The 16,305-nt window shown below is 39.6% G+C and overlaps 1 protein-coding gene across 1 annotated transcript; it reads left to right on the forward strand.

Moving 5' to 3' along the window:
• Window positions 1-1,074: 1,074 nt before the first annotated feature.
• On the forward strand, window positions 1,075-16,100 carry si:dkeyp-120h9.1 (Y+L amino acid transporter 2-like). Its single transcript, XM_061742450.1, has 12 exons — window positions 1,075-1,183; window positions 5,596-5,901; window positions 6,095-6,270; window positions 6,599-6,741; window positions 8,021-8,146; window positions 8,465-8,609; window positions 8,763-8,886; window positions 10,558-10,661; window positions 10,804-10,900; window positions 11,018-11,167; window positions 11,770-11,953; window positions 14,255-16,100. The coding sequence occupies exons 2-12, from the start codon at window positions 5,773-5,775 to the stop codon at window positions 14,347-14,349; spliced, it is 1,473 nt and encodes a 490-aa protein (XP_061598434.1). The 5' UTR covers window positions 1,075-1,183; window positions 5,596-5,772; the 3' UTR covers window positions 14,350-16,100.
• The last annotated feature ends 205 nt before the right edge of the window (window positions 16,101-16,305 follow it).

Genomic DNA, 16,305 nt, shown 5'->3' on the forward strand with positions numbered 1-16,305 from the left:
TTTGACTGTCACACCAATCATTTCTTGCACCATGTAAAATGGATAATATGGGATGTTGAGTATTTGATCCTTCAAAATACACTATCCATGACATGAATTGCATTACACTTTGTGAACATTATACGATAAAGAGAAAAAACCCCCAATTATATCGCTTTATTTGATATTCATTCAGTCATTGGCCTTTATTTAACCAGACAGGTCATTAAGAACACGTTCTTATTTACAATGACGGCCTGGCAAGAGACAAGGACCACTTGGGGGCAAAGAAGTGGGCTAGGGCAGGGGTCGGCAAACCCGCGGCTCTAGCGCCGCCCTAGTGGCCCCTGGAGCTTCTTCAAAAATGTTTGACCTTTTTTTTTTCTTTTTTCCTTTTTTTCTTCTTTTTTTCTTCCCCTTTTTCCTTTTTTTCTCTTTTTTTCTTCTTTTTTCCTTTTTTTCTTCTTTTTTTCAATTTTTTCTCTTTTTTTCTTCCTTTTTCCTTTCTTTTTTAATCTCGACATTTCAACTTTTTTCTCGAAATTTTGACTTTTTTCTCAACATTTTGACTTTTTTCTCGACATTTTGACTTTTTTCTCGAGATTGTACTTCAACATTAATCTCGACATTTCGACTTTTTTCTCGAAATTTTGACTTTTTTCTCAACATTTCGACTTTTTTCTCGACATTTCGACTTTTTTCTCAAAGTGCATAATGGAAAAAAAAAATCTCCCCCCAGTTCTAACTAATATAGAAACATGCAGCATGTGTTGCCTTCATTCTAAGGCTTATACAAGACTTTTCATTTTTTGCGGCTCGAGACATATTTGTTTTTTGTGTTTTTGATCCAATATGGCTCTTTCAACATTTTGGGTTGCCGACCCCTGGTCTAGGGAGTAAAACACAGTAAAATTGTAGCTCTACAAATGTAGAAAACCATTAGGGAGCATTTTTTGGCAAAGCAGCAAAAAATGTCAGAACACCCTCTCATTGGCTGGGGCCCCTGGCCGCTCACCGGTCCAGTATAAGGATAATCCGGCCCTGCCCGCCGGTGTGTGAGTGGGTGGATCCAGCCAACCATCCCTGCTGCTGCTGCTGAGGAGGAGCCCCGGCAGATGTTGGACTGACGTCTGCTCAAGTTGCTGGAGAAACAAACACTTCTACACACACGGGATGGTGCACGCTTCACTGGAGCAGCAGCGAGGTAAACCAGGATCTCTACTGTTTCATCCACGCATGTCCTCTCGGGTGATTTTAAGGTGACATTGGCTGTTAAAGAGCAACACGTGGAGGACTTCCGTGAGAGTATTTCTGCTTCACCACAGCATCATGTGGACATCACCGGCGGCTAGCGCGGCTAGCTGCGTGGCAGCTCTGCACAGCAAGTTAAAGGCTGATTTATGGTCCCGCGTTACACCAACGCAACCGTACGTTGCGCGTAACCGCGTACCCTACGGCGTAGGCTCTGCGTCGATTTAACGCGGACCCATAAATCAGCCTTCAAGGCGGATGTTGTTCAGACAGACACTTGTGTAAGATAGTGAATAGACATTCATATTTGGAAAAGCTTATTTTATTGACCTCCCCGCTGTCCTTTAGGACCATATAACAGGCCAGTGCTAACCAGGCTATCCCTGTCTTGCGCAAGTCATCAACGACGCGCACTAATTAAAGGAAACTCGAGCACATGATGGGTTTCCGTGGATCCGAGCGTGAATAACTAAATTATATGGGGTTAAAGGTCTCATTTGAGCAGCTGACATTGATGATAAATGTTAACCCGAGCGTCCAGCGTCCACGTTTCCATATCCATCCTTTACGCAACCAGACCGGTTTAGTCGACGTGTGAAAACGATGCTGCAGGCAGTAGAAATGGAAATGTAAAGAACACGCTCAAAGTTCCCTTTTTAAAGATTTATTAGTAATCATACTTTTATTACTTGGTCTGTAGTTCATAAACTTTTAGGTTTCTAGTGGAGGTACAACATGGCACGACTGTGAATGTCAACTTAAAGCTGAATTATGGTTCTGCGTTAAGAGGTGCGCGTCGACGCGTAACTTACAGCGTAGGCTCTGCGTCGGTGTAACGCAGACCATAAATCAATCAGCCTTTAGTGTGTGCGTGTGTGTGTGTGTGTACAGGGTTCCTATGGGTGCTGGAAATCCTTGAAAGTGCTTGAATTTCAATGTTGTGTTTTCAAGGCCTGAAAAGTGCTTGAATTTTAGTGCTTGAAAGTGCTTGAAATTATTGAAGTTGAATTGAAGTTTGAAAGTGAAGTTTTTGTGTGATTATTTTTAATATTGACTGCTAAATTAGATGGAAAACCAAGACTTCTTGCAGATAGGTGACACATTTTGAAACATAGAAATTTATGATCTCTCTTTGTCTCTTTGTGTGCCTGAAGAATGCCAAGTGGCTTACCTTTTTTTTGGATAAGATTTTGTGTTCTCTTTTCATTTCTAAACATTTTGCTATTAAGAAACATAACTAGATGTTTACAGCAATGTACATAATTGTGATAAAAAGCGGAAAAATTAATTATGAGTATATATATTCTTGTAGATATTTTACCCCAGCGATAAAGTGCTTGAATTTGTCCTTAAAGTGTATGTATGTATGTATGTATGTATGTATGTATGTATGTATGTATGTATGTATGTATGTATGTATGTATGTATGTATGTATGTATGTATGTATGTATGTATGTATGTATGTATGTATGTATGTATGTATGTATAAACAAACATATTTGATGAAGTTGTGTCAACCTGGCTGCTTCAGGATGCAGATCAGATGTTTCCATAGTTTCATTGATGTAATAGGGCCACATGGGGCCTGTTCTTATTGACCCGTTGATACAAATGTTTTGTAGTGATGGACAAAGATGGTAAAACTTACTGTGTCAAATGTCATTTTGGGTACTTGGTCTGTAACTAACAATGATGATTCAGTTCTCACGGTAAAATCAGACAAATGCAGAGGAAATCATAAGTAAATGCATCTACAAACTTCAAAACGGCAGGCTAAATTGAAAAATAGAAATAAAATGCAAAACAAATGTGTGTTTCGAAAGTACAAATAAAAAAAGAAATGCGTTTTATCTCACACCATTGTTCTCTTAAAGGATAGGTTCAGTCTGTCAGTATTCTCAAAAATGGTAATCATTTAACTGATGTTTGTGTTAAAAGATTGGCTAATGTAGTTATCAGTTGCTCTCAACATCTGATTAATTCAGGTGACTACAGTGGGCATTTTGAAGACTTGTGACATGTCATTTATCAGATAAATAGAAACTTTAGGTTGAGACCTGTTAAGAAATGGTAGTACATGTCAGTGTGGTTTGACTTCAGAGGTTGTGATGGTGGTTATGTTGTTGTTTTAAAAGTGTGCTGCAATGTTCCGCCCTCTACCCGTTTCCGGTCTACCTACTTACTAAAGCCACTAGTGCCACAAAAACCAAAAAAAAAAAAAAAAAAGTGTTAAACTTTTATGAAGTTTTCAATTCACAGAATTATTTGTATTTTGTTATGGTTGCACCGATCAGATTTCTTTGCTACCGAGCCCGAGTCCTTTGATTCCGAGTACCGGCTGATAGTGAGTCCTGATCTGATACTTTGGCAATCTACAAAAACAAAAAAAACTTTCTAAAATTGCAAACAGGAGAAGCTGCTGTAGCATTGCAGTCACTGTCAAGCTTAAATATTTCTTAAGTTTAAAAGAAAAATGCAGAAAAATGCTTCATGTTTGCTCTGCGTTTATGCCAGTGTTGCCAACTCCTCAGTAAGGAGGGTAGCTATCTGCTTTAAAATGTATATAATATTAATAAGTGTAATGTATTTTGTAGGAGAAACGAATAAAGTCATAGGAACGATTTAAAAAAAAAAAGGAGTTAAAAAAACCCAGAAAATATGTTTAGAAATGTAAATGAATGCTCTAGATGTATTTATTTATTTAATGTGTACAATTCCAACCCTCCTAATTTTGTTTTGACTAAACGCCAATTAAAATTATATCTGTCCATCCAATAAATTCCACTCATCCAAGGTCAAGTCGTGGGGGGGTGACAGGCTAAGCAGAGGGGCCCAGCCTTCCCTCTCCCCTGCCAGCTCCTCCAGCAGGAGGCGTCCAGGGGGCATCCTCACCAGATGCCCAAACCTCCTCATCTTGCTCCGCTTGATGTAGAGGCGCAGCGGCTGCCTCTGAGCACCTCCCGGTTGACTGAGCTTCTCACCGTCTCTTAAGGGAGAGTCCAGCCACCCTGCGGAGGAAACTAATCTCAGCCGCTTGTATCCAAAATCTTATTCTTTCGGTCATTACCCACAGTTCCTGACCGTAGGTGAGGGTAGGAACGCAGGTCGACCGGTAAATGGAATGCCTTGCCTTTCGACTCAACTCTCTTTTCACCACAACAGACTGGTACAGAGTCCGCTTTACTGCAGATCCGCGTGTCAGTCTTCAGAATAACTTTGAGATGCTTAAAGTCCTCCACCTGAGCCAGCACTGAGTTCCCTAAACGGAGTGGATATTCCTCCCTTTTCTGACTGAGAGAACCATGATCTCAGATTTGGAGGTGCTGATTTTCATCCCTCCTCTTACACACTTGTTTGCGAACTGCTAGAATTGTTTTTAAATCACATTTTATTATCCAATTGCACTGGGCCAGTTCAAGACCATCCAGCTTTGTGTTTTCGTAGGGCAGCCGAGAGTGGCTACTAGAGGACTGAGAACGCTTTGGTATAGGGTAAGGGGGCTGCGGCAGCATGGGCTGCTTGCTGAGAAGAGTGAGTCTACAAAGGTTTTCAAAGACATCTGAAGTCACTACGACGGTCTGAACATATAGTGGCAAGGTGTCAAAGTTTTCAACACTGATGTCAGCTCATTAGCTGCAACTTCTACTCAAGGTTGAAGTTTACACCTACTCCCTGCCTGATATTAACTGTAATCGTTCACAATGAAACGTATTGATGGACCATAAATAAATAAATGTATATAATTAATCATTCAAGAATGGAATTTAGAGAAATGAAAATGAAAAAATCCAATCATTTTCTCCAGTTAATATGAAAACCATGTGGTCGGACCTTATTTCCAATAACATAGTTCCGTGAAAGCTGAAACATAAGACTTTATTGAACAGCTAAAGGTTGAACAGAAAACTCTCAGGTCTTTGAAGGCATTTCTAAATGAAGCTTTAAGTTATGGTTAAGTGACATACTGTACACGGATCACCTATGTCAATGTCGTTCCCAAACCTTTTCTGGTGGGCCCCCAGTAGTTTATATTATAAGCACATCTTACAGCCCCTCCAATTAGACACAACAATTGAACAAATAAAAGTAAACTGCAATAAATTACACGTTGCAATAAAACTTTAACCTCTTTTAAATACAACAAGCCACATTTGCACCGTAATTACTTCAAGTGTAACTGTTTTTATTTATTGCGCAACAGACTGCGGTCTCTCTTCGTTACCCACCGTTGGGCAGGTGAAGCCAAAATCCCCCCCTCGACTTTGGGAACCACTGACCTATGTCATCCTAACAGAATCACTGTGTGTAAAACACTTTAATGAGACTCTACATCCTTGTTTTATGTTATTTTCTTCTTCTTGCAGATTATACCACTGGATATAAACACCTTGGATTCAATCACTGGCTGAGATGGCCACAATCCTAACCTCTCCTTGACACCTAACCCCCACCTTTGTACTCTTTCGCATTCTTTCAGCTAGATTGTCCTTTATCATTTCATTACCTCAGTTGAGTAGGCTTAAAGCCATACATTCCTCAGAATGGTTGCTGATGTAGACACGGCCTCTGAGGGAGGTGGGGTACGGCTGAAGCAGGAGATTTCCCTCCTTCATGGGGTCTGTCTCATTGTGGGGAATATGATTGGCTCTGGCATCTTTGTCTCACCTAAGGTAAGGGTTCCAGCTTTTCAAGGCTTTGGATGCATTGACACTTTACAGTTAACACTTTATGAACTTGGTTCCTCATGGCTTTGTTTGTCAATAACGGCTTTCTCAGTGCCATAAAGGAGCTTAATAACATGTGATAATGTCCCCAACCCCCTATGCTTATACCAACCCTCTGCTCTCATCTGTTGCCCTGCAGGGAGTTCTTATGTATACAGGCTCTTTTGGCCTATCCTTGGTAGTGTGGGCTATTGGAGGGATATTTTCTGTTTTTGGAGCGTTATGTTATGCTGAACTTGGTACTACCATCCGTAAATCTGGAGCTTCCTACGCCTACATTCTGGAAGCCTTTGGAGGGTTCTTGGCTTTTATTCGGTATGTAGTTTTCCCATTGGTTGTAACTTCTTTAAACTTTTTATCTCAGAACGGGCGCACAATAAACCTGATTTTTAAACCGCACCAGAACCTGAACTACAGGTTTTCTCCTCTGAGCTTGCCAAAAAAATTAACAGATCAAGTTTATACCGTTTGTTGGCTCCTTCCAGTAATGTTCCACTAATTGTGTATACTATTGTCACTTGCAACTCAAGCTTAAGCTGTACTGAGATCAGATGTCGCTAGCATGTGAAGTCTTGCATTCATTACAATCAAGGTCAAAATGTCACACAAGGTCACAGCAAATCATTTGTCGTCTCCAATTTAGATTGTGGACGTCCCTGTTGATTGTGGAGCCAGCCTGTCAGGCCGTGATAGCCTTGACCTTCTCCAGCTACATGGTCCAGCCCTTCTACCCCACGTGTATGGCCCCGTATTACGCTGTTCGCCTCCTCGCTGCTGCCATCATATGTAAGGCTTTCACTCACATGTCATTTTACATGATTTAACCTATAACCCACGGGGGGGGAGGGGGATTTGTCCTTGTTATACAGGACAGGGGACATAACCTCCATGTTGAGTCTGTTAGATGCCCCTGTGAGCCGTTTTTTCAAGTGTGACAGTGCTGTAAAGGCATTCACAGTTGTCACAGGACACAACGGGGATGGGAGTCACACCCAAGTCTTAATGTTATTTGTTCTACAAGACCAGTTGCCCCTCTGGGGGGACAAATAGCTGAAGTAAAAATGTGTGCCGTTTCAATTAACTTGGCAGAGTTTATTTAGATAAGTAAGTAAGAGACACACTAGAGCTGGGAAAGATTGTGTTGGAGAGCTTTTTCAAATAGTATTTTTGCAGTAGAATCCAGTGTCACCTTGGATCTGTCACAGTGGATCTGTGGGGGTCAGAAGATTCACACACAATGAGGGCAGCCTTAAAATTAGCACCACCAGAAACAACTTACTGATATGCAAACTAAATCTAGTAGTGTTAAGCTCATAAAAGGCACCAAATATTTGCAATCCATCTGCTCTGATAACTATAAATAAATCTATAATAAATCAACTGGGTTCCCATTTTTCTGTTTGTATGTAAATGATTAACTTGAACTGCTATTCAACTACTACTTATATAAATAAAATGTTGCACAGAAATTAGGTGTGAAGTAAAAACCTCTTCTGCTCCTTCTAGAAAAAGTTACCAAACCATATTAAACTAAACATGACTCTGTGTTGTCTTGGGGGCTGAAACACAGCTTTTTGATCCAGTTTGTTTTGCTATTAAAAGGATACGTGCATTACTAACACATAGGACCTGTTGATTTACAGTTTTACTTAAAATCTACTCAACTTTGTGTATGCAAGGTTGAAGCTTTTTTGAGGAGTATTGTGTATTCATTGAGACAACCAGTTGTATTACTCAAACACTGTGTAACTGAACGTGCTACCAGCAGACCAGCTGTGCTATCTTGACGATGAAACTGGTTCTGCCGGTTCTAGGCTCACTCGTGAGATCTTAGATGGTCATACCGCTTCAGAGCAGATTCCTTTCTTTTCTCTTTTTCATAAGTCTCTACAATAAATGTCTTAACATGAAAGACCATAGTACTTTTTCAAAGCTTTGTTTTTGAAGGTCCTTTATTGAACACATTCACTAAATCCAGGAATGGTATTCATCTTTGCCAGTGTGTTTATCATGCTCATATTCTGTAGAGTCATTTACCTGCTGGTTTATTGTCTCTGTCCACCAGGTTTGCTGACGGCTGTTAACTGTATGAAAGTGAAATGGGGTGCTATTCTTCAGGTTATCTCCACTGTAGCCAAGGTCCTGGCTCTTATCGTCATCATCATCACTGGCCTGGTTAAACTAGGACAAGGTATGATATCATAGGACCTTGAACAGCTGTGTTACTGCCAGACTACTTTTCAGTCTTGGCTTAGAACCTGTTGCATCTTAAAGTTGGACAACTGCTATTGGTTACAGATTTAAATGTGTTGAAATTTTAGCTACACCCGAGCTGATGATTAGAATATCGGTACATTATTGCATCTTAAATGCAAGTGGAGGGCTCCATCAGGGAACCTCCAGGAGTGCTGCCACATTAGGAGTTTTCTGGGTGATTTAATAGAAAATGCTTTGTTTAAAAGAAACTTTGCTTGGGATGGCAAACTCTAAAACAGTTTTATTGAAATAGGTTTTGACCAGAACTTTGAAGACTCGTTCAAGGGCTCTAAGCTGGACCCTGGTGACATGGCCCTGGCTCTCTACTCAGCCCTTTACTCCTACTCTGGCTGGGACACGCTCAACTTCATCACAGAGGAGATCAAGAACCCAGAAAGGTACACAAACATAGCTATTTGAGACTTTACAATGAGCTCAATTCTAAATCTTGCTTTACTTCACTAATGACATAACATTTTATTTACCTTAAAACTAACGTGGCATAATTCTCTCATAATAACCTGTCAACCATGTTTATATTCCTTTTGTAGGAATCTGCCCTTGTCCATTGCTATTTCCATGCCCATTGTCACAGTGATCTACATCTTGACCAATATAGCTTACTACGTTGTCATGGACGCTGACACAGTACTCAACAGTGAAGCTGTTGCTGTGGTGAGTGTCAGTCGGGCTCAATGTTCTCGGACATTAAAGCAGATGCAGTTCTCCATCCACCAGCATGACCATGTGCATACTAATGCCTAAACCTCATCAATTATCTCTGTATCTGCTGAGCTTTATAGATCTGTCCCTCCTGTCTCACCGTCTTCTCTTTCATTCTGGCCGACAGCCACTGGCTCTCACATCTGGTTTTAGTGGATCCTTTTGGTTATCTGTGACTGTAGAAGTCGAGATGGCCGAGCGCTCATTCAGCTAAAGACGTTAGTGCTCCCACACAGGAACAGGGGGAAGTTCATGATACGATTAGACCACTGGTGGAGGAAGAAGTGTAGCTAAGCTTGTTGTCAGTGATATTCGATAATAATTTACGTTCATTGTTATGGCGTACTAATGCTCTGTCAACAAGCCCCTGCTGTGTGCTCTGTTGAAAGGGAACTGAGAGACACAGCATGAATGATTCGTGATTGGATTTGTCAGATTTTAAAAATGAATTATGTCAATTGAGACGGGTGCAGCATGGTCTTGTCATCGTCAGCTGTGTCGACTCACAAGGAGCTTCTAGCTCTGGATCTCAGCTGGGAGTTCAAACTAGGGCTGGGTGATATGGACCAAAAGTCATATCGCGATATTTTCTAGCTGAATAGCGATACTCGATATATATATCGATATTTTTTCTGTGCCATAATTGGGGTTTCCCCCAAAGCATTATAGCATAGCATCTCTGTTAGCTTCATTTTTTTCTGAGGCAAACCCTTAAAAAAACAGTCAGTTTTAATACAAAGCCACGTGCCAAATGTCACACAGGTTCCTTTATTAACAGAGGTCTGCACAATATCAAAATGTATAAACGAATGAAATAAAAATAAACTGCCTGCATATATAAAATAAAAATGCTTCTTGAATGAAATAAAACAAATATCCTTTTCCTGCATAACAATTAAATTAAAATACACTGTGCAATTAATACAATGTAGACAGTAACAGGCAGACTTTTCCACTGAGGTTGACAGTTGTGCAAATAACAAAACATTTGTGCAAATCTCAAATAAAACATTCAAGTCAATTTGTCACAAAATAAGCTATATCAAAATCATTTTTTTTTTTTTTTTTTTTTTTTAAATCGATATAAACGATATTGTCTCGTACCATATCGAGTTTGAAAATATATCGATATATATTAAAATCTCGATATATCGCCCAGCCCTAGTTCAAACCTCCCTATAGTCTCTCCTAAACTCTTCAGTATTTATTCAAATGGAACCACAGGCCAGGATCTTTCCAAATTGCTCCCTTTTTTTTTATTTTTATTTTTTTATCACAAAACTTAAATTCTAGCTGCCACCCTCTCCAGTCCCCCCCCCCCCCCAACAGCTGCTATAATCTGTGGCAGCAAGCTGAGCGGCTGAGGTTACTTATTAAACTTATATGCTGTTTAGGATTACTGTGCTTCATTCATACCTGTTGAAGAGTGAAGGCAAAATGTACCCTGGAAATGCAGAGGAATTTCTACCAGAAATAGAAAGATGAGTGTCGGTGAAGGTTTTAGACTTTATATACCAACTCTTGCTGCAAATGTTATTTAACAAGGAGAATAGCAGAAAATGGGGGGTAACACTTCCCAACAAATAGATATTTAAAGTGGCACTTTTTAAAATGTTTTCTTAGACGTTTGCAGATGAGGTTCTGGGTTGGGGCCGGTGGCTGATCCCCATCTCTGTGGCCATTTCCTGCTACGGAGGACTCAACTCCTCCATCATTGCTGCCTCCAGGTGAGTGTGCACGTAAAATTGGATTGCTTCATTGGAGATCTTCTTCTATAAATGCTGGTTTACGTAATGTATGTCCTAAAAAAGAATTATAGATAATAACCCTGACCTTTTCACTTTTTGGCAATGTTTGTTTTTTCTGCAGGCTGTTTTTTGTAGGCTCCAGAGAAGGACACCTACCCAATATCCTCTGTATGATCCATATTAAGCGTTTCACTCCTATTCCTGCCCTTCTTTTCAATGTCAGTATGTCTTTATTTTAGATTTTTTTTCAATGAAACTGTTTTGGTCACAGTATGATCCCTTTGTCTCATTAAACGTAAGGTTCTTCACTTCCATGTGTCTTTGTCTTTCCCCAGGGTGTCATGTCTCTGTTTTACTTAACTGTACCCGACGTCTTCCGGCTGATCAACTACTTCAGTTTCAATTACTGGTTGTTTATCGGCCTGTCGATAGCAAGTCAGATCTACCTGAGGATCAAAGCTCCTGACATGCCCCGACCTGTTAAGGTAATAAAACGATTGCAGAATGAGTATTGATGTTCATTTCTTTCTTTTTTTTAAATGTACAAGTATATTCCAAGATTACAGGCTTCATCAGGTTCAAATTATTAACGAGTTGTTCAGGGAGCATTTTCACACACGGCCACCAGAAAGACTGAGACTTGCACATTGTCCCTACGCCATCTCGTCCAAAAGTTAGTTGATCTCTGGTTTGGAAGTAAATGTTGTGGCATTGCAAGCTTAACGTAGTGTGTGTTGTAATCTGAACTTTCATGCGAGTTTTCAGGTACTGAACACAACGTGCACGTTCTTTTTTCTGTTGTCCGTATCTCACCAGGCATGTTTGCTGAGTAAACAAAGGCGTATGGCACATTGCCATTTCTTGCTAAAACATGCAGTTGGTTACTTTTATTTTTTTTCAGTTGGGAAAGTAAGAGTAATGAAGGTACAAAAAAGCTCAAATAAGTCTTGTAAACAGTTAGGGGATGTATTTTAGTCCATATTTACATTTGTGCATTCATTACCTTCAGTGATGTGTTTTTGTTTTTGTCCTTTTTCTCCTTCCATTGTACTCTGTCCCCCTTTTCCCCTCTTCCTGCTCCCCGCAGTTGTCTTTGTTCTTCCCAATAGTTTACTGCATGTGCAGCATATTCCTGGTGGTGGTTCCTCTCTACAGCGACACCATGAACTCTCTGGTGGGGATTTCTGTGGCGCTTTCCGGTGCTCCAATCTACTACATTTGTATCCACCTGCCGTCCACCTCCAGGCCAGCCTTTCTTGGCAAAATAATGGGTAAGAAAGAAGTTATTGTTTACTTTTTATTTTGTGTCATACTGTAGGTTACCTTTTTAAAACCGCTTCTTTTCAGGATCATTTCAGTTTAGTTTTTGATAGTTTTCGAATTAATAATTTTTAAAAGTTCCAGTTTCATCTCACGACTTATCGTGTTAAATTATCTTATTCTGGGGTAATACAAAGTGAGATGGCAGAAATTAATTCTGTAAGTGTAGAGAAGAAAATTGTTTTTCAACTAATTGCCAGTAAATACAACATACAGACTAATAATAATATAACTAATGCTTATTTTAGAAAGTTTTAACCACTTTACTTCAACACCACCATCCAACACATCTACTACCTCAAAGACATAAAGTTTAAATGTGAAATTACCCACACAACAAATAAGGTAATACAAATCTACAAGTTAATACAAAGAGATTTTAGTTTTTTTTCATCAGATTTTACAAAATGTCATATTTGGACTGATAAAAATGCAGTGAAATTAAACTATTTAAGATTTTCATGAATAAAATAAATTGAACTTGTCCCAGAGTTAATTTAATCCTGGTTTAAGCAGTTTAAGACTTGTGACTTCTGAACTGGCTCTGGTCTAAGTTTTCGTTCCTCTAAAATGCAGTGGAACGGTTCTTTGGTCTGGCTGTGATTCAGAAACTACAGTAGCTTCAGTGTCAGCAGAGAACGCTCCTGCTTCATTTCAGTTGGGACAGTTAAACTCACCGAACGGCTCAAAGACAATTTAAAACAGGTCTGGTGGCGTTTCTCATTTAATCACCTCTTTTCAAGGACGTGTAAATTACCAATATCTTAATACTGATCTGTGAACTGAGACTGATGACGTCTCTGACTCACGCGAGGGGGAAAAAAAAAGGAAGTCAGCATCAGTAGAATATTAATAGTTTAAACCAGAGCTCTGATAGTAAACTGTAGTATGCAATATCCCACCGCGAGAAAATAACCATAAAGGAGTTTCTTCAGTATAATGATTGATAATAATAATTAATTAAATATTTATATTTAATTATTCAAAACCAAAAATCATGATAAACATTGGTTTTGATGAGTGTCTCCGGATTCAGCAGTGGTTCTGTACCACCTATATGGTTTATCAATGTCGTGAACCCAGACTCGGTCACCGAGTGATTATAACGTCCCGTTTTAAACTGCGCTCGTAAGCAGCGACACTTTCAAACATTTGGGGCGATGATCCCCGTGTTTGGCCTGTCTGGCTTACGCACTTACGCTCCACATTTTAGCCACACATCTGTCGTACATGGCTCTGGGGTTTGTTTGTTTTAACATGCTGGAACAAGTTTGTAGTTTTATTCCTGGAGTAGTAACGTTAGCACGGCTTGCTCTGAACACCTGGCGTGTGGCATCTTCCTTTTTGTAAAAACCCGAAATAATCCTGCAGTATGGATGTGCTGTTCCTCTTCCAGACAAACTTTCAGCTGTTCCAGTTTCAGACCGGTCCACAATTAACAATAGACTGCAAAACAGTCAGAAAAATAGCCAGAGGCCATGCACAACAGAGTAAAGCGCAGCCTGAAGAGTTGATGCTCACTCTTGCGTCACGTGACAATCTTATAATCGTTCACTAAAATCACGTTTTTGTGATATCGTGACATTATCGCAAATGTGATTAATCGTTCAGCCTACCGCTGATACTGGGGTAAAGTTGGTTAAAAAATCTTTTCCATCACTGGGTTAGCATTTTTAGCAATTGCAGTACCATTTCCTTGGTGTGAACAGCAGCTGCTAAACTAGAACCTGCTGAATTTTACATTGTGGACTAGTGAATTTGCAGAAAATTGAGCAGTGAATGTGCAGGACTGACTATTCCCTGTAACCATCGACATGCTGTCATGCAGTGACTGTGCCTGCCATCTATTACATGGTTTTGTTAATTGCATCATTAATGTAAATGTGTAGTTTCATGATGGATGGAGCCCTCAGAGACGAAGTATATAATAATGATATAAGTCGAGGGACATGGCAGGCTCTGTGAATGTTGCATGTTTTCGTGGTAAGTAGCTTACAAGGCCATTCAGACCAGCTCCAATACAGTCAAGTAAAAATGGCCTGTCTCGGCATCAAAGAGTTTGGAAAGGATTAGGATTAGTGTTTCATAGTCCAGTTTGGTGTAAAGTCTGCATTCTGTAGAGGGTTCTATACTGCCAGCCCATTTGTAACTGTACAATACATTTCCTGATTGTATGAAATATATTTTTTGGGCAAAATGTTTTGAGTTTTCTTCATTTCTGCATAAACATCCTTTTTTTTCTTTTACTTCAGATAAGATCTCTCTCTTGACTCAAAAACTGTGCTTGTGCTGCGTGGCCTCATCGGACATCGATCTGGACAACATCGACCCTGGAAAGATGGAGTAATGAACAGAGAACCTGTGTTAAAGTGGTATGGAAAGAAGATGAAGGAACAGATCAGGGAACCTGCGAGCAGCAGATCAGCAGGATTTGGACATTTCCCACATGAATAAAAGATGAAGAAACGGAAGAGAGGAGAAAACGATTTTCCTGTTCCGAGTTATGAGCAAAGGAGCAGGACTTTTCACATTCAAGAACACAACAGGGTTTTGATGGTTCGGTCTCGTCCACCTGGCACAAGCACAGAAGCCACAGACGGCTCTGACGGCTTCTATTCCACAGATGAAGCACAGTTTGTGTGGGTGAGGCAGCAGCTAAACACAGAAACATGATCTTTGGACGCCTTAGTTCTCTTTTAAAGAACGTTTAACATCTTACATCTTCTGTAAAGTGGTTGTTTCAAGCACCATTCTGCTTAGTTACTGTACTGAAGGACCAAAAGTTGTAGTTTTTGTTTGTTTTTTAAACTTTTATGTCAGTTTTGAAAAGGAGGCATTAACTAAAGTGCTGTTAATTGTTACAGATTTTTTTGTTACCTCAAGATGGTGTAATTTGACCCCGACTCGTGCTATTGACAAGGTTATTCCTGCTCTAACTACGATCACAAAGCTGTCACCATGTCCTGCTTTTCTTCAGACGCTGCACGTGGCACCACGTTTTTATTACAAATTCAGACCTAAAACTGAACAATAGCTCAAGTAAACATTTATCGACAACTTAGGAAAATTTAAAGTGTCATTCAAGTTTGTTTACAGTGTTTTTCTGTTATTTTTTCTGTCCATTTACATGAAACTTGAGTAGCGAATACTGCAGTTGTTTTTAAAAGCTTGTGGTTATTAACGGTTTATGGAAAAATACATTTGTAGTTGTGTGTTGTCTTAAGAAACAAACCTCAGGATCAACTGTGCTCTTGTGCGGAAGATGGTGTTGACATCCTCCCCAACAAAACACTTTCTTTATGAATTGTGTCAGAAATATTTAATCTACTGCTTTTGTTGTTGTTTCACCAGCTTGGACCATTTCTTCGCAGTACTTGAGCAGTCATCTCAGACTAACCCCAACACCCCTGTGAGTTTTTAGCAAAGTGCATCTGTTCCCTAAGTACAAATACAGCTCTAGTGTTTTAAACTAAAGGTAATAATGTATCCAGCTTTGTTTTTCATCAAAAACTGTACGTGCCTTCTGTGAGCGTTGTCAAGGTGTATCTTCTATTTTTTAATATTTCAGCCTCGTGTTTATGTAGAACATCTTGAGCACAATTGTGAACACAATGCTGTACTGTTTGCCAAATGTTGCCGAGGTCTTCAGGTAGCTAACTAGAAATAATTGGGCTGTAGATTCAAGAGGAATCATGTTTACCGTCTTGACACAATCAAATCCATAATAAAAGCCAGCAAGAGCCCGCAGATGTTCTGTTCCCTTGGAGCAAATCGTCATTAAAGAACCTGAGATGTCTTTGCTGTTTAATAGGAACTATTTTGCTGCATATTTCCACATATTGTCTTCTAAAAGAAAGTGAATGTTATACTATAATGTGTCTGTTTCAGTCTGTACCAAATGTATATTTGAGGAAAATGTTAAAGAGTTCTCTTAAGTGACTTTTCTTAATGTTAATAAAGAATTCTCTATGTTGAGTTTTCATTTATCCTGTTTTGAGATCTGACACCGAACGGTAGCTTAAGCTGTTCAGTTGGAGAAGGACTTGTTTGTGTCAGACAGTGGCAGGGGTGGGTTTTTTTGTTTTTACCAAAATAAAGCAGAGAATAACCTTCACATACTGTATGTGCATTTACTTTGACTCTGTTCTCGGCTTTCGTTAAACCAGGAGACACAAATATCTGTCTCTTCATTTTAAACTGCAGCTTTTACAGTCTGTTGAGCAACACTGTTTTGTTCAGTGTTGGTCAAGTTTTCTATCCAGTTTGTGGAACTTGCAAGATGATTTATTCCCTTTTTGGTTAT

Source organism: Cololabis saira, chromosome 15 (genome assembly GCF_033807715.1).
Source record: "Cololabis saira isolate AMF1-May2022 chromosome 15, fColSai1.1, whole genome shotgun sequence".
Lineage (NCBI taxonomy): Eukaryota > Metazoa > Chordata > Actinopteri > Beloniformes > Belonidae > Cololabis > Cololabis saira.

Coding starts and splice junctions, on each gene's coding strand:
- si:dkeyp-120h9.1 (XM_061742450.1), top strand. CDS start 5,773: ATGGTTGCTGATGTAGACACGGCCTCTGAGGGAGGTGGGGTACGGCTG. Junction 6,742..8,020: donor CCTCGCTGCTGCCATCATAT/GTAAGGCTTTCA, acceptor TCTGTCCACCAG/GTTTGCTGACGGCTGTTAAC. Junction 10,662..10,803: donor TCCATCATTGCTGCCTCCAG/GTGAGTGTGCAC, acceptor TTTTTTCTGCAG/GCTGTTTTTTGTAGGCTCCA.